Source organism: Herpailurus yagouaroundi, unplaced genomic scaffold, assembly GCF_014898765.1.
Source record: "Herpailurus yagouaroundi ecotype Mexico unplaced genomic scaffold, PumYag 205, whole genome shotgun sequence".
Lineage (NCBI taxonomy): Eukaryota > Metazoa > Chordata > Mammalia > Carnivora > Felidae > Herpailurus > Herpailurus yagouaroundi.
The window spans coordinates 10,376,509-10,395,167 of NW_024412436.1; the positions used below are offsets into that span (position 1 = coordinate 10,376,509).

At 41.5% G+C, this 18,659-nt stretch overlaps 1 protein-coding gene across 2 annotated transcripts in view; it reads left to right on the top strand.

Moving 5' to 3' along the window:
* CATSPERE (catsper channel auxiliary subunit epsilon) overlaps window positions 1-18,659 on the top strand; it is a 196,699-nt gene that overhangs the window by 159,136 nt on the left and 18,904 nt on the right. For both annotated transcript variants that reach the window (XR_005783631.1, XM_040451860.1), the window contains exons 15-18: window positions 377-427; window positions 842-875; window positions 944-1,023; window positions 10,397-10,496. Coding sequence is in view for 1 of the 2 variants with exons in the window: in XM_040451860.1 (XP_040307794.1) it covers window positions 377-427; window positions 842-875; window positions 944-1,023; window positions 10,397-10,496 (265 nt within the window). In the remaining variant the exon portion in view is untranslated. The remainder of the gene's footprint in view (window positions 1-376; window positions 428-841; window positions 876-943; window positions 1,024-10,396; window positions 10,497-18,659) is intronic.

Below are 18,659 nucleotides of genomic sequence, written 5' to 3' on the forward strand. Positions count from 1 at the left end.
AGCTCCAGTAACAATTAGAAGTCTGTGTTTAATATATATATATATATATATATATATATATATATATATATATAGAAGAAAATAGTCCAAAGAAATTTATCTTATTTTGATAGATTTTCAGTGAATTCTTAACATGTATCAAATATATATAAATCAATACATTTCAAATTCTGATGTCCTCAGAAACATTTATGAAGCTGATTTTTTTAAATAGAAATGCGAGGGCCACACACCAACCCCAGGATTCTCATTCAGTAAGTGACAATTCTGTGATACTCTCAAGTCTGAGCATCACTGAGTTAAATGATTAAATGTCTGTTAAGTATATAAGGGATGATAATATTACAACTTCATTATGTTTTATTTTTTTTTGTAGATTTAATAAAAAAGAATGTCTTCAGCATGATTTCTTTTACCATATTGAAAAGTAAGAAATAGTTTTAACATAAGCACTGAGTCTCATATTAATATAACACCAATAATTTAGAATCAAGTAGTATTAATTCCTATTAACATCAATCTTTTCTAAAATATGCATTCATTGCTACGAATTTACCTCTAGGCACTGCTTTTGCTGCAAATCACAAATTTTGATAAGTTGTGTTTTCATTTTCATTTAGTTCAAAATGTTTTAAAATTTCTCTTAAGATTTCTTCTTTGACCCATGAGTTATTTAGAAGTGTGTTATTTAATCTCCACACATTTGGGGAGTATTTTGTAATTATGTTTATTTATTTAACTTTTGTAATACCTCCTTACCTGAACAAAGTAATGGTTTTGATTTTTAAGTTTGAAAAGAAGAAAGAAAAATAAGTAATGAAAAATGATTCTTTTTTTACAGGTCATATTTGAGGAATAAACCATCTAAAAACTTGGTAAGAAAACTATAATTTTATCAATCAGACATATATAGAAAATAACTCAATCATTTTTCCTTTTCTAGCGAGTAAAATATAATTGGAAAGAATATGGCTGCCCATTGAGACTTGATTTTCGAGAAAAGTTTCACCCTTTGGTTCAATTGTAAGTATATTCTTACTAAAATTTTTACTTACTTTGAAAGTTTCAAAATTAAAGTATGAAAACAAAGCTAATTAATTATGCACTTAATAATAAATATTTTTGAGCACCCAATATATGCAACTCTAGGCTTTCAATACTAGTTATACAAAGTTGGACTACCCATGGTGCTTGCCTGTTGAGAGAGCTTGTAATTTCACCGCTGAGACATAGTGGATAAGATAACTGAGGCTCTTCTCAGGCATGCAGGTGATCTCTTCACCCTTGCTTTATTCTCTTTATAGCTCTCCCCAAGCTCTTACCAGCACCCCTGCCTGTTTGATAGGAATTACTTTCCCCAGGTGACATATGACTGTTCTGTCCATGGGCCAACAATAACTGAAAGGTTGCAAGGAAAGAAACTAGATTGCTGATAAGGGCTGGTACATTGGGGAGATTTCGAAAATGTTATCTCTAACTTAATTCTTAAAAATAATATTTTATAATGAGAATAAAATGCTATTAGGAAGGCTTTTGCATGTAGTTTTATATTACTTTGCTTGTATCTTTGATTTTATTCTTGATCGATGATTCTAAGTAGGCTCCACACACAACATGGAGCTCAAAATCATGACCCTGAGATCAAGACCTGAGCTGATATCAAGAGTCTGACTCTTAACCAACTGAGTCACCCAGGGACCCCATGATTATAGCAGTTACACAGCTTGTTGCAAAACTTAAAATAGAAAAATATAAGAGCTAAATGACCCATTTCCTAATTTTTTTTTTTTTTTTTTTTTTTTTTTTTTGCTATTATAAACAAAATGGTGGTGAATATCCACTTACATACATGTTTGGATACCAGTCCAGATATGCCATTAGGAAAAATTACTGGAAATGAAATTCTTATGTGTAAAATATCAAAATTTTAGTCAAGGTTTCCAGCTTTAGAGTTTATGGGACCTCTCAGGCTAGAGACAATTTCTGAGATCTCTCAGGTGGTAGGTATGACATAGTGAATCAGGTGCTCTGATTTAATTTTGCTATGGGAGCTGTCCTTATTGGGACCCAGAAGTCCTCTGCCATCATGTCCTGCCCACCACTCCTCACCCATGGCAGTTCTAAGATTCTGTGCTGTGCCCTCTACATCATTGTCCTACAGTCCCTCTGTTCTGGGTCCTCTGAGCTATCAGGCCATTCTGCTATCTTCTTAAGTTTTGTTCTTCTACACATCTAGTGATGCCACTGCTTTTCCTGAGAACCCTTGAAACCCCTTCCACCACTGAGGCCTCATTTTTCTCTTTGTTTTGCTTTGTTTTTTAAATTTTGTTTTAATTCCAGTTAGTTAACATACTGTTACATTAGTTTCAGGTGTACAATATAGTAAGTCAATAGTTCCATACATCACCCTGTGCTCATTATGACAAGTGCACTCCTTAATCCCCATCACCTATATCACCCATTCCCTCCACCCCCATACCCTCTGGTAGCCATCAGATTGTACTCTATAATTAGGAGTCTGTTTGTTGATTTGTCTCTCTCTCTGTTTTTCCCTTCCTCATTTGTTTTGGTTTTTAAACTCTACATATCAGTGAAATTATATGGTATCTGTCTTTCTCTGACTTATTTCAGTTAGCATTATACTCTCTAGTTCCATCCATGTCATTGCAAATGGCAAGATTTCATTCTTTTTCATGGCTGAATAATACTCCATTTTATACACATGCACAATAGAATATTACTCAGCCATCTAAAAGAATGAAATCTTGCCATTTTCAACCACATGGATGGAGCTAGAATGTATTATCCTAAGCAAAAGAAGTCAATCAGAGAAAGACAAATATATGATTTCACTCATATGTGGAGTTTAAGAAGCAAAACAAATGAACATATGGGAAGGTGGGGAGATAAGAAATGGAAACAAACCATAAGAGACTTAATGATAGGGAACAAACTGAGGATTGATGGAGGGAGGATAGTGCAAGATGGACTAGACGGGTGATAGGTACTAAGGAAGGCACTTGTTGTGATGAGCACTGGGTGTTGTATGTAAGTGAAGAATCACTAAATTCTACTTCTGAAACCAATATTGCACGGTATATTAACTAACTAAAAATTTTTTTAAATGAAGAAATAATGCTTGGTAGAATTCAGCTGTGTAGCCATCTGGTCCTGGACTTATGTTTTTGGGGGAATATTTTGATTACTGACTCAATTTCTTTGCTGATTATTCATCCGCTCAAATTTTCTATTTCCTCCTGTTTCAGTTTTGGTAGTTTGTACATTTCCAGGCATTTGTTCATTTCTTCTAGATTGACCAATTTTTTGCCGTTATGGTTTTTTCATAATATTCTCTTATAATTGTTTGTATTTCTGTGGTGTTGGTTGTTATTTCTCCTCTCTTGTTTATGGTTTTATTTATTTGGGTCCTTTCCTGCTCACTTTCTCTCTCTCTCTCTCTCTCTCTCTCTTTCTTTCTTTGAGAAGTCTGGCCACAGGTTTTCCAATTTTATTGATTTTTTCAAAGAACCAGCTTTTGGTTTCATTGAACTGTTCTATTGGTTTTTCAGTTTCTATAACACTTATTTATGCTCTAACCTTTATTATTTCCTTTCTTCTGCTGGTTTAAGGTTTTGTTGTCTTATTCTAGCTTATTTAGGTGCAAGGTTAGGTTGTTTATTTGAGATTTTTCTTGCTTCTTGAAGTAGGCCTATATTGGTATATACTTGCCTCTTAGGACCACTTTTGCTGCATCCCAGAGGTTTTGAGCCATTGTGTTTTCATTGTCATATGTTTCCATGTACTTTTTTATTTTTTCTTTGATTTCTTGTTGACCCACTCATTGTTTAGTAGCATGTTCTTTAACCTCCATATATTGTGCTCTTTCCAGACTTTTTCTTGTGGTTGACTCCTAGTTTCATAGCATTGTGGTGAGAAAAGACGCATGTATGACTTCAATTTCTTGAATTTGTTAAGATTTGTTTTATGGCTTAATATGTAATCTATTCTGCAGAATGTTCTGAGTGCACTTGAATGTGTATTCTGCTGTTTTAGGATGGAAGGTCCTGAATATATCTGTTAAATCCATGTGGTCCAGTGTGTCATTCAGAGCCATTGTTTCCTTGTTGATGTCCTATATAGATGATCTGTCCATGGATGTAAGTGGGTTGTTAAAGTCCCCTACTATTATTGTATTATTATCAATTAGCTCCTTTATGTTTGTTAACTTTTTTATCCATTTGGGTGCTTTGATGTTTGGGGCATAAATATTTACAATTGTTGTATCTTCTTGTATTGTCCCCTTTATTATTATATAGTATCTTTCTTTGTCTCTTGTTACAGTCTTTGTTTAAAGTCTAGTTTTTCCAATAGAAGTATTGCTAGCCCAGCTTTCTTTTGATGTCCATTTGCAGTGATAAATGTTTCTCCATCCCCTCACTTTCAATCTGCAGGTGTCTTTTGGTCTAAAATGAGTCTCCTGTAAGCAACATATAGATAGCTCTTGTTTTGTTTTTGGTGAGTTTTTTTTTAAGTTTATTTATTTATTTTGAGAGAGAGAGCGAGCACGTAAACAGCAGAGGGGCAGAGAGAGAATCCCAAGCAGGCTTAATGCTGTCAATGCAGAGACCAACATGGGGCTCGATCTCACAAACTGTGAGATCATGACCTGAGCAGAAATCAAAAGAGTCAGGCACTTAACTGACTGAGCCACCCAGGTGCCCCAAAAATGAGTCTTGTTTTTTTGTCCTTTCTGTCACCCTATGTCTTTTGATTGGAGTGTTTAATCCATTCAAAGTAAGTATTGATGGGTATAAACTGACTGCCATTTTATCACTTGGTTTATTACTTAGTTGTTCCTGAAGATTTTCTCTTAGCCTTTCTTGTCTTTCTCTCACGTTTTGTTGATTTTCTTTAGTGATATATTTGCATTTCTTTCTCTTTAGTCTTTGCATACTTATTAACAGTTTTTGGTATATGGTTACCATCAGGTTTGTATATAACCTCATCTGCATGCAGCAGTCTATATTAAGTTCGTGGTCATTTAAGTTTGAAACCACTCTTTTTGCCTCTCCTACCTATATTTTAGGTATATGTTATTATGTTTTACATCCTTTTTTGTGTGAATTCCTTGACTGACTTTTTTTTTTTTTTACAGAATTACTCATTTCTTTTGTGTTCCTTACCTCTCTTCTTTTCTATATTTAGTAGCGGAGTCTGTTCTACCAGTCTTCAGATAACTCTCTGGCTTATTGATTTGGATGTGGGTGATGTCTAGTTGAAAATGTGGGATGGGATGAGCTCAGGGTCCTCCTATTCTGCCATCTTCCCAGGCTCCTTGTTTTTTTTTGTTTTTTGTTTAATGCAGTACCTAATCCCCCAGTGGTACATAATCTTAATGTTCTCTCCCAGAGAAGTGTACTCTTCAATTCATTATTATTAAACATCTTTGAACATTTTACTCTGGTAGGCAATGGGAATTCAAAGATAAATAAGATAGGATTTCTGTTCCCAGGGCTCAAGAGCCTGATGAATTAGATAAACATATGAGCTGATATGGAATAATAAAAAGGAAACTCAAAAGAAAAGAATCCAACCCAGCTGCGGAAGGGAGATGGGCTTTGGGAAATATTTCCAGAATAACTTGCATTTGAGCTAGTCACTGAGTCTCAAAGGATAATGAATATTTAGCTGAAGGCAGGGAGGGAAAAAGAGAAGTGGGGAAGGTGATAATGGACTCCACCAGGGAGCCTTTCAAGAAAAAATGACGGTGAGGAAGAAAATGCACAGTTCCAACAGTAAAATGCTGTTGGGGCATTAAGTGAGGCAGTAAGTGTCAAGCCAAGAGGCTGGGAAACTAGCTAGGTGGAGTCTACCTTGTGAAAGACTTTCGGTCCATTCTCTGGTAGAGTGGCATGATCAAATGTGTGCCTTAACTAGTTCTCTCTGGGAGAAGGGTAGAAGATGACCTTCAGGAAAGCAAGTCTAAGTAGGGAGACCAGGTGGTAAACTATATTGGTAGTACCAATGGAGGAAAATTGGTACTCCAGTTGGTACCTCCAATGGTAGTTCATGGAGGAAAAAAACAAGTGATTAAAATAGCTGCAAGGACAAAGAAGAGGAATTATTTATGAGAAAAATGAGGGATTGTAATACACAGGGCTTGATGATTGATAATTGATAGAAGAAAAGAGAGAAGGAGGAAGACGAATGAGTCCCAGTGACCTCAATCAGAAGAGGTCTCCACAAACTTCTACCACCTTACCTACTCATCTGCAAACATCCGTCCCCTTGAACTCTGTCTGTCTTCCTATCATCATAGGTGAACTATACGTTCATGTAAGGCCTCTCTCTCCATCTGGGAACTGGATCCCCACCTGCTTTCCTAATTCAGAACACTGCTTCCGAAACTGCCCCCTCCTTCTCCGGCATCATCGACTTTTCCCTCTTGACTGTATCATCAAAGAAACCTGCAGTTCTAACGTGATCAGAAACAAAACCACAAGACCCTCCCTTGACCCCACTACCTCTTCAGCTACCATACTCACCGTAACTAACTCTCCTCCTCTCCCGCAACCCCTCTCAGTGAGGATTCTACCAGCACCACGCCACTAGCACTGCTAGCTAGTGTCACCGGTGGCCTCCATATTGGTACACCCAGTGCTCAGCCCACAGGACTCACCCTACCTGACCTCATTAGCAAGAATTGCATAGCTGGTCACTCCCTCCCAATTGAAACGTTTTCTTCACTTGGCTTCACATTCTCCTACTCTTCCTGCTACCTCGCGGTATCTTACCATAAACCGAGTGCAAAGGACGCGTGGCGGAAATGTGTGCTTATGGTGTCTTTATGTACAGATTTTTCAAATTGTGGTAACATACACATAACAAAACATAGTGAACATTTGGATGTATACGTTGTACGGTCAGCCAGTGCAATACTGCTCAGCAGTGAAAATGAATAAGATGTTTGTAAGAGGGAATCAGACAGTCAGCCACGAAGCTCGGGTTGGGTAGGGAAGGAAGAGTAGCCGGGAGGGAGCTGCTGATGAGGAAAAGAGATCAAGAGACTGGAAACTTCTATGGATTCATCTCAAAACCTAATATTGAATGTCGGGGGGGGGGGGGAAGTTGCCAAAATATACTTGCAGTGTAACCTCATGTTACATTTATTTGCAAACCCACAAAGCAACACTATATATGATTTATGGATATATTTATGTATAAGTAAAGTTTAAAACCTGGATGGGAATGATATATAACAACTTTCACATTATTCTCTGTGTTCTGCATATTTGAAATATTTTCTAATTAAAATGAAATAAGCTATAGGAGCCAAGTCCATGAAGAAAACTGGGGAAGTAGCATCAAAGGCCCAGGTGGCAATGTTGAAAGAAGAATAATTCATCCTCTGAGACTTGGGGGGAAGGAGTAAAAAAAATTTGTTTTTATTTTTATTTTTGATATTTATTTATTTTTGAGAGAGATAGAGACAGAGTGCAAGAGGGGAAGGACCAGAGAGGGGAGACACAGAATCCGAAGCAGGCTCCAGGCTCGGAGGTGTCAGTACAGAGCCTGATGTGGGGCTCCAACTCACTGACTGTGAGATCATGACCTGAGCCGAAGTTGGATGCTTAACCGACTGAGCCACCCAGGCGCCCCGGAAGGAGTAAAATTAAATGTAGAAAGTGACTGGTTTGGAAATAGGAGTGTGGGAGTGAAGAGAAGTCATGTCTGACAGCCTCAATTTACTTCCATGAAAGAGAAAGGACACTGTGTAAACGGGGCGCCCTGAGGGGTTGAGGAGGAGCTTTGAGGAGGATGTCAGGGGTCACTGAAGGTAATGTGAGATGGTCTGGCTAAGGCGACCCATAGAAAGATGATCAGACAACACCGAAGGCACAATTGAGTTGACGCCACAAGTGGGTTCAATCCCACATATTTGAATTTCTCGAGTGACATGTGCCTGAATGCGGAAGGCACAGGGTGACGTCCAAGACTGGGGTGAGATGTTGGAGGCAGGGCCAGAACAAGTGAATGAATCCAGGATGCCGGGCAGGGAGGAAACTGCCTGGAGGAGGAAAGCAGAGAGGGGTCAGGATTGGAAATCTGGTGAGGTCAAGGGGCAGATGAGAGTCTGCGAGGGGTGAAGGAGGCGGGCCGGAGAGCAGACAGCAGCAAACCCTACTTTGGACCACGTGGCGGCACGTTTGTCTTGGGGTTACTTATTTACGTGTCTGGGCACCACGACTCACTTGATAGAGCATGCTGCTTCCAATTCCTTCTCCTGGGATAATTAACCCAGCTATTAAAGCACCACAAAACAGAAAATAAAAGACATGATACCGTGGGCTATCTGAGTGGCCGTGCAGGACTGAAAACATATGCATCCAGTGGATCCACGGAGAGGTCTCTCCTTCCGAATTCCACAAGGGGAACTGTCACAGTGAAGTTACAAGTTGTAGGGAAGTTGGTTGCCAAGTAAAGACATTTCCGAATGTCTCAGGTTTCATAGGTATCATATCTTATTAATGAACGTTAATGAAAATAAGCCATGCTTACACGGGGAAGTATTTTTGTCCCATATGCTCAGTGAAATCAATAAAACATCATCAAGGAGCATTATAAACCCGGGAAATATGGGGTCATGTAATTTATCCTTATTGCCACTAGATGACGCTATAGCTTATTGGTTTTGTGAGTGTCAAAAGATGTCTGCTCCCAGTTCAAGGAAAATCTTTTTTCTGAATTCAAATAAAAGGTCTGGCTTTACAATTAGTCCTTAATAATTCAAGAATGTGATGGTTTTCAGAAGATGCAAACAAGCTGCACCTTCCGAATCTCCTAGAATGAGAGCTTTGCTAAAGCCTGACCCAAATCTCCGAAACTGCATACCACATTAAATGTGTCACGCACGTGTGTGCATTTTCCTGTGGAAGGAACTTTAGAGTTTAGAGTTCTCTGTGACCTTCCTCCTGTGCTGGGAAACAAGTCGACCACCACTACTCTAACCCCTAGCTAGTCACACCTGAGTTCATGTCTTCATGGTTCCTAAAAATGAATTAAGATGAAAATAAAGTAGCTTCTTCAGATACCACTTTCTGATACGTAAAAATCCCCTGCCCTGCTTGTGAATGGGACAACAGCTGGTTTTTCTAAGCAAGAATGGACGGTGTCAGGTTGTAGGACATACGGGGAGCCAGGTAGAGCGACCCGTGAAGTCAGGCAGAGTTGCGGGCAGTGGGTAGAGAAACACTGTCAAGGACCCTTGATCTTTTACGGATAAACACAGAGAGGGGAAGCAAGAGAAAATATCAGACACTGGGGCAAGAGTCCTGGAGTCAGAGCCCAGAAGCAAGTGCCTGAACCAAAGTCCTAAGTGAAATTTTCATCCTGGGGGATGGGGGGGGGGGGGCGAGGAGACATTCCCATTCAGAAAAATGGTCACTGACTGATGGAGAAGGAAGATGTGACCATGTTTAAAACGGCAGCAAGGTCTGGTACACACCAGTAACTTCACCAGTAACTGAACCTGAACTTTGGTCTCAAGCCCCTGTTTCCATACGGTACCAAAAAAAAAAAACAAAAAAAAAAACAAACCAATAATAATGATCTTAACAATTTGAAGGAACATCCCTTTTGAAACACACTGGATTTGGGGTGAATACTCTAAGCTCAATGGGGCTTATGTCTCCAGTGCTGGCATCTGGGGGGTGGGCAACCTGTCCATGCTTGACTGTCTGCTGGGGTCTGCTGTGGGTAGAAGTCATCACGAGCTCTCTGGGCATGGGCCATGCATGAATGTGGCTCCTGGGAGCTGGTGACCACTTCTAGCTCTCGGCCGCATGAGAGGTCTCACTGCTGCTGCCCGTCCCCTGACACTCAGCCCTGTCCTCCAGCCGGGTGGAGATCCAGAACATCTGCTCTCCTAGTGATCCCGTGCTTTAATTCGCTGGCATGCAACAGTCACCCAAAGAATTCATGTGGATTCAATGACACCAGGGGACCTTTGCTGTGCCCTTCCTCCTTCATCCCTGCAGTCTTTTTCCCTGCGACCAGCCAGCACGGCAGGGCCTCACCTCCTCACTACGTGGTTCCCGTCAAACTGAAGAGCACTTAGGGCTCTGACTGTTGAAAAGGCGACACCATTCTGCTCTGTCACTATGAGGCTGATTTTGAGAGGTGAAGGAAACCTGTACAGTAGGTACAGTTGTTATTTTACAGATAAGTGAGGATGTCGAGGCTTCCAGAACATAAGTCACCTCCCTGGGGCTGCAAGGCTGGCTGTTCAGGGATAAACACAGAACTGAAACGGAAGTCCACCAGACAAGAAAGCTGCCGCTCTTAACCCCTGTCCTCTACCCTCAACTACTATTGTTGTGCTTGTTGTCTCACGCAGATACAATGAAAATGGTTATGTTGAAGATGTGGAAGTCAATTTCATTGTGTGGGAAATACACGGCAGGAACGACTACAGCTTTAATAATACCATGAAGAAGGTATGGTGTCTTTGAGTTGAAACAGACCTGAACGCATAGGTAGACCTGTCGTCCTGTTTTAAATCTGTATATAAATTATCTAAGGGAAATAGAACCTGTAACACACGGGTAGAAAACACACACGACCTGTGTATTAAATTTTGTGAATACTGAAACTCATTCACAGGGAAAGAAGCCCTGGTCATAGTCACAGACTTTGGGGTGCCTGGGTGGCTCAGTTGGTTGAGCGTCCAACTCATAATTTCAGCTCCAGGTCATGATCCCAAGGTTATGGGATCGAGCCCTGCATGGGCTCTGCACTGGGTGTGGTGCCTGCTTGAGATTCTCTCTTCCTCCTGTCCCTCTGACCCACTCAAGCCCTCACCCACTCTCTCAGGGTGAGATGAGATGAGATGAGATGAGATGAGATGAGATGAGATGAGATACTCGGCCTCCTTGGTGACAACCGTCTCACTTTGCAGGCCTTGGCAGGAAGACCTTACCCCTCCTGGCCACCACACTTCACTCCCCTATGTGGCCTTCTACCCGTAGGGCCTCCCATCACAATGGAGCCTCCCCAGAAGTCACCAGCATTGATTCCTGCTTTTCCCCAGAGATCTCAAGCTCAAAGGCAGGGATGACTCCTTCCAAAGGAACTTTCTCATCTGTCAGAGACCTTAATGCTCCAAGAAGGAGAACCCACCCAGATAGCAGCCAAGAGACAATGAGTTCCGCCTGCTACCCCTCCAGAATGTCACAAGAACAAACTGTCTTTCAATTATGTGGCCAAAACAAATCCATCCCACCATGTTCCTCCTACACTTGTCCAGCCCCCAAAATGTGATTCCTTCCCAACTACCCTCTCCCCACAGTCTCATCCCTAAACTATTCCATTCCTCTTATACCTGGGTCCAGATTCCCTGGCCCCCATTCCTCTCCACCTTCTCAAACCTTTCTAATATACCCTGGGGTTAAATGCCCCTTGACCCTTCTTCAGTAGACATTCCTCAGAGAATATAATTTTCCCTGTTTTTCTCTCAAACCAAGGGTTCTCTTTCTCTCTCCCCAAAGTACTTCAGGATAAGCTGTGGAACTAAAGCCCTCCCTAATCCACAGTATCATGGCCAGATCAATAATCCCCTCACCCTAATTCAAGTGTCATTTGTTTAAGGCCCCTGTCATCCAGGTGTCACATACCCCATCCCTGGCTGTTGCTGTCATTTGCTCAGAACTTGGTGAGTGTTCCTCATGGCCTAAAAGCAGTCACAGTTGACTCCTGACTGTGGCCAGCCATCACATGGGGCTATTGCTGGGGAGAAGCTTTCTAAATGGGGATGACGTTTCCCAGCCCTGTTTGCGTCTGGGTGGGGCCACGTGACTGGTTCTCACCTCCGGGGAATGAGCAGAAGCGATATGTGTCACGTGCAGGCTGAGGTGCTAAAGAAGGGGTCGCTTGAACCTCCGTGCTTCCGACCTTGCTCCACATGTCAGTCTATTGCAGCAACAATTAAAGACGGACTAGATACAAGCTGGGTGAGAAGGGACCAGTGAAGGGAACCTTCAAAGAGCCACTAGACAGAAAAGCCACTCCACTGCTTGAGAAGAGTCATCCATAGGAACCCTCTCACCAGGGGCATCTGCACCGGACTATGCGTGAGCAGGAATTGAACTTGAATGTGTAAAGGCCCTGAGGGTTGGGGTTTATTGCAGCACAGCTGAGCCAGCCTTGACCAATGTCAGTCCCTTTGCTATAATTACATTTACATTCAAACACTCCGGGGGCGCCTGGGAGGCTCAGTCGGTTAAGCATCCAACTCTTGATTTCAGCTCAGGTTATGATCTCATAGCTTCATGAGATCAAGCCCCACATCGGGCTCTGCGCTGGCAGCGTGGAGCCTGCTTGAGATTCTCCTTCTCTCTCTGCCTCTTTCCTGCTTGCACTCTGTCTCTTTTTCTCAAAAATAAATAATAAATGAAAAACTTAGTAGATAGATTTGGAAGATGGCAGCATAGGAGGACGCTGGGCTCACCTCATCCTGCTGATCAATTAGATTCCACCTACACCTGCCTAAATCACCCAGAAAACTACCAGAAGACTAGCAGAACGGAATCTCCGGAGCCAAGCGTAGACAAGAGGCCCATGGAAGAGGGTAGGAAGGGCGGAGAGGCAGTGTGCACTACACAGACAGGCGGGAAGAAGCCGGGGTGGTAGAGGGGCAGCCTGCCTGGCAAGGCAGAGCCACTGAGACTGGCTGGCAAAAGCAGAGGGGCCAGACTGCATGGATTCTGACAGCCAGTGGGACTTAACATCTGGAATGTTAAAAGTCAACAGCTCTGCTCAGAGAGCAGGAGGGTGAGAGGACACCAGGAGGGAGAGGTGTTGAGCCCCGGAAGACAGAGCTCCGCTCGGTGGGGAACAAAGGCACTGGCCAGCACCATCTCCCTCTCCCATCCCCCAGCCGAAATCCCAAAGGGAACGAGTTCCCGAACCGCTTGTGCTGCGAAAACACCCAACGACAGTGTTTCTGTGGATCCATCCCTCCGACGGGTCTGCCTCCCTCCTGGTGCTTCAGGGACCCTCCCGCAGGGGACCACCAAAGGCAAAGTGAGTTGAGCCTGCCCCTCCCGCCCCTGTGCACCTTGCGGATCCACCCCGGCTAATACGCCATATCCCATAGAAGCAGCACCACAAGCCTGGCAGTATGCAAGTAGCCCAGACAGGGGCCACACCACTCCACAGTGAGTCCTGCCCCTGGGAGATGGGAAGATAAGGTACACACCGTCTGACTGTAGCCCCAGCAGTGGGCTGGGTACAGATGTTGGGTCTGACTGTGGCCCCACCCACCAACACAAGTTACTCCAGACAGCACAGCGGAAGTGCCCTGCAGTTGGGCGCCACCCCAGGGACTACCCAAAATGACAAAATGGAAGAATTCTCCTCAAGAGAAACTCCAGGAAGTAGCGACAGCTAACGAATTGATCAAAAACAATTTAAGCAATATCACGGAACAAGAATTTACAATAAGAGTTGAAAAATTAATTGCTGGGCTTGAAAAAAGTAGAGATGACAGCAGAGAATCTATTGCTACTGAGATTAAGAGACTGAGAAATAGTCATGAGGAGCTAAAAAATGCTATAAATGAGGTGCAAAATAAAATGGAGGCGACCGCAGCTCGGATTGAAGAGGCAGAGGAGAGAATAGGTGAACTAGAAGATAAAATTATGGAAAAAGAGGAAGCTGAGAAAAAGAGAGAAAAAAATCCAGGAGTATGAGGGGAGAATTAGAGAACTAAGTGCTGCAATCAAACAGAACAATATCCATATAATAGGAATTCCCCAAGAGGAAGAGAGAGAGAAAGGGGCTGAAGGTGTACTTGAACAAATCATAGCTGAGAACTTCCCTGATCTGGGGAAGGAAAAAGGCATTGAAATCCAAGAGGCACAGAGCACTCCCTTCAGACGTAACTTGAATCAATCTGCACAACATATCATAGTGAAACTGGCAAAATATAAGGATAAAGAGAATATTCTGAAAGCAGCTAGGGATAAACATGCTCTAACATATAAAGGGAGACTGATAAGACTATTGACAGACCTATCTACTGAAACTTGGCAGGCTAGCAAAGAATGGCAGGAAATCTTCAATGTGATGAACAGAAAAACCATGCAGCCAAGAATCCTTTATCCAGCAAGTCTATCATTCAGAATAGAAGGAGAGATAAAGGTCTTCCCAAACAAACAAAAACTGAAGGAATTCATCATCACTAAACCAGCCCTACAAGAGATCCTAAGGGGGATTCTGTGAGTGAAATGTTGCAAGGACGACAAAGTACCAGAGACATCACTATAAGCATGAAACCTACAGACATCACAATGACTCTAAACCCATATCTTTCTATAATAACACTGAATGTAAATGGACTCAATGCTCCAACCAAAAGACGTAGGGTATAAGAATGGATAAAAAAAACAAGACCCATCTATTTGCTGTCTACAAGAGACTCATTTTAGACCTGAGGACACCTTCAGATTGAAAGTGAGGGGATGGAGAACTATCTATCATGCTACTGGAACTCAAAAGAAAGCTAGAGTAGCCAGACTTAGATCAGACAAACTAGACTTTAAATTAAAGGCTGTCACAAGAGATGAAGAAGGGAATTATATGATAATTACAAGGCCTGTCCATCAGAAAGAGCTAACAATTGTAAATGTCTATGCGCCAAATACGGGAGCCCCCAAATATATAAAACAATTAATCACAAACATAAGCAACCTTATTGATAAGAATGTGGTAATTGCAGGGGACTTTAATACTCCGCTTACAACAATGGATAGATCATCTAGACACAGGATCAATAAAGAAACAAGGGCCCTGAATGATACATTGGATCAGATGGACTTGACAGGTATATTTAGAACTCTGCATCCCAAAGCAACAGAATATACTTTCTTCTCGAGTGCACGTGGAACATTCTCCAAGACAGATCACATACTGGGTCACAAAACAGCCCTTCATAAGTATACAAGAATTGAAATCATACCATGCATATTTCAGACCACAATGCTATGAAGCTTGAAATCAACCACAGGAAAAAGTCTGGAAAACCTCCAAAAGCATGGAGGTTAGAGAACACCCTACTAAAGAATGAATGGGTCAACCAGAAATTAAAGAAGAAATTTGAAAATATATGGAAACAAATGAAAATGAAAAGACAACAATCCAAAAGCTTTGGGATTCAGTGAAGACAGTCCTGAGAGGAAAATACCTTGTAATCCAAGCCTATCTCAAGAAACAAGAAAAATCCCAAATACAAAATCTAACAGCACACCTAAAGGAAATAGAAGCAGAACAGCAAAGATACCCAAACCCAGCAGAAGAAGAGAAATAATAAAGATCAGAGCAGAAATAAACAATATAGAAACTAAAAAAACTGTAGAGCAGATCAATGAAACCAAGAGTTGGTTTTTTGAAAAAAATAAACAAAATTGATAAACCTCTAGCCAGGCTTCTCAAAATGAAAAGGGAGATGACTCAAATAGATAAAATCAGGAATGAAAATGGAATTATTACAACCAATCCCTCAAAATACAAGCAATTATCAGGGAATACTATGAAAAATTATATGCCAACAAACTGGACAACCTGGAAGAAATGGACAAATTCCTAAACACCCACACACTTCCAAAACTCAAACAGGAAGAAATAGAAAGCTTGAATAACCAGCGAAGAAATTGAATCAGTTATCAAAAATCTCCCAACAAGTAAGAGTCCAGGACCAGATGGCTTCCCAGGGGAATTCTACCAGACATTTAAAGCAGAGATAATACCTATCCTTCTCAAGCTGTTCCAAAAAATAGAAAAGGAAGGAAAACTTCCAGACTCATTCTATGAAGCCAGCATTACTTTGATTCCTAAACCAGACAGAGACTTAGCAAGAAAAGAGAACTATAGGCCAATATCCCTGATGAATATGGATGCAAAAATTCTCAATAAGATACTAGCAAATCAAATTCAACAGCATATAAAAAGAATTATTCACCATGATCAAGTGGGATTCATTCCTGGGCTGCAGGGCTGGTTCAACATTTGCAAATCAATCAATGTGATACATCACATTAATAAAAGAAAAAATAAGAACCATATGATCCTGTCAATCGATGCAGAAAAAGCATTTGACAAAATTCAGCATGCTTTCTTAATAAAAATCCTCGAGAAAGTCGGGATACAAGAAACATACTTCAACATCATAAAAGCCATTTATGAAAAGCCCACAGCTAATATCATTCTCAATGGGGAAAAACTGAGAGCTTTCCCCCTGAGATCAGGAACACGACAGGGATGTCCACTCTCACCGCTGTTGTTTAACATAGTGTTGGAAGTGCTAGCATCAGCAGTCAGACAACAAAAGGAAATCAAAGGCATCAAAACTGGCAAATATGAAGTTAAGCTTTCACTTTTTGAAGATGACATGATATCATACATGGAAAATCCGACAGACTCCACCAGAAGTCTGCTAGAACTGATAGATGAATTCAGCAAAGTCGCAGGATACAAAATCAATGTACAGAAATCAGTTGCATTCTTATACGCTAATAATGAAGCAACAGAAAGACAAATAAAGAAACTGATCCCATTCACAATTGCATCAAGAAGCATAAAATACCTAGGGATAAACCTAACCAAAGATGTAAAAGATCTGTATGCTGAAAACTATAGAAAGCTTATGAAGGAAATTGAAGAAGATACACAGAAATGGGAAAACATTCCATGCTCATGGATTGGAAGAATAAATATTGTTAAAATGTCAATACTACCCAAAGCTGTCTACACATTCAATGCAATCCCAATCAAAATTGCACCAGCATTCTTCTCGAAGCTAGAACAAGCAATCCTAAAATTTGTATGGAACCACAAAAGGCCCCGAATAGCCAAAGTAATTTTGAAGAAGACCAAAGCAGGAGGGATCACAATCCCAGACTTTAGCCTCTACTACAAAGCTGTAATCATCAAGACAGCATGGTATTGGCACAAAAACAGACACATAGACCAAGGGAATAGAATAGAAACCTCAGAACTAGACCGACAAAAGTATGGCCAACTCATCTTTGACAAAGCAGGAAAGAATATCCAATGGAAAAAAGTCTCTTTAACAAATGGTGCTGGGAGAACTGGACAGCAACATGCAGAAGAATGAAACTAGACCACTTTCTTACACCATTCACAAAAATAAACTCAAAATGGTTAAAGGACCTGAATGTGAGACAGGAAACCATCAAAACCCTAGAGAAGAAAGCAGGAAAAAACCTCTCTGACCTCAGCCACAGCAATTTCTTACTTGACACATCCCCAAAGGCAAGGGAATTAAAAGCAAAAATGAACTATTAGGACCTCATGAAGATAAAAATCTTCTGCACAGCAAAGGAAACAATCAACAAAACTAACAGGCAACCAACGGAATGGGAAAAGATATTTGCAAATGACATATCGGACAAAGGGCTAGTATCCAAAATCTATAAAGAGCTCACCAAACTCCATGCCTGAAAAACAAATAACCCAGTGAAAAAATGGGCAGAAAACATGAATAGACACTTCTCTAAAGAAGACATCCAGATGGCCAACTGGCACATGAAAAGATGCTCAACGTCGCTCCTCATCAGGGAAACACAAATCAAAACCACACTCAGATACCACCTCACGCCAGTCAGAATGGCTAAAATGAACAAACCAGGAGACTATAGATGCTGGAGAGGATGTGGAGAAACGGGAACCCTCTTGCACTGTTGGTGGGAATGCAAACTGGTGCAGCCACTCTGGAAAACAGTGTGGAGGTTCCTCAAAACATTAAAAATAGACCTACCCTATGACCCAGCAATAGCACTGCTAGGAATGTACCCAAGGGACACAGGAGTGCTGATGCATAGGGGCACTTGTACCCCAATGTTTATAGCGGCGCTCTCAACAACAGCCAAATTATGGAAAGAGCCTAAATGTCCATCAACTGATGAATGGATAAAGAAATTGTGGTTTACATACACAATGGAATACTATGTAGCAATGAGAAAGAATGAAATATGGCTTTTTGTAGCAACGTGGATGGAACTGGAGAGTGTTATGCTAAGTGAAATAAGTCCTACAGAGAAAGACAGATACCATATGTTTTCACGCTTATGTGGATCCTGAGAAACGTAACAGAAGACCATGGGGGGAGGGGAAGGAAGAAAAAAAGGTTAGAGAAGGAGGAAGCCAAACCATAAGAGACTCTTAAAAACCTAGAACAAACTGAGGGTTGATGGGGGTGGGAGGGAGGGGAGGGCGGGTGATGGGTATTGAGGAGGGCACCTGTTGGGATGAGCACTGGGTGTGGTATGGAAACCAATTTGACAATAAATTTCATATTAAAAAAAAAAAACCTTTAAATGCAAACACTGCGGTCTCTGACCTCAACCCCCAATTTTCTAGCCCTGTGGTTGTTATCCCCACTGCTCCTCTGCCTCTTACTTTTCCTCTCGCAGTCTAGACATCCACCATATTGAGCCCTCTGCTCTCTCCCTGTCTGCCACCCCCATATTTCCTCTTTTCCTGCCTAACTTGAGCTCCATGGTTTCGTCCTCCAGCCTCCATCTTGCCAATACCTGCAAGTCGCCTCCCCGGGTTGTTCCAATGCCCCACACGGCAACTTTGAA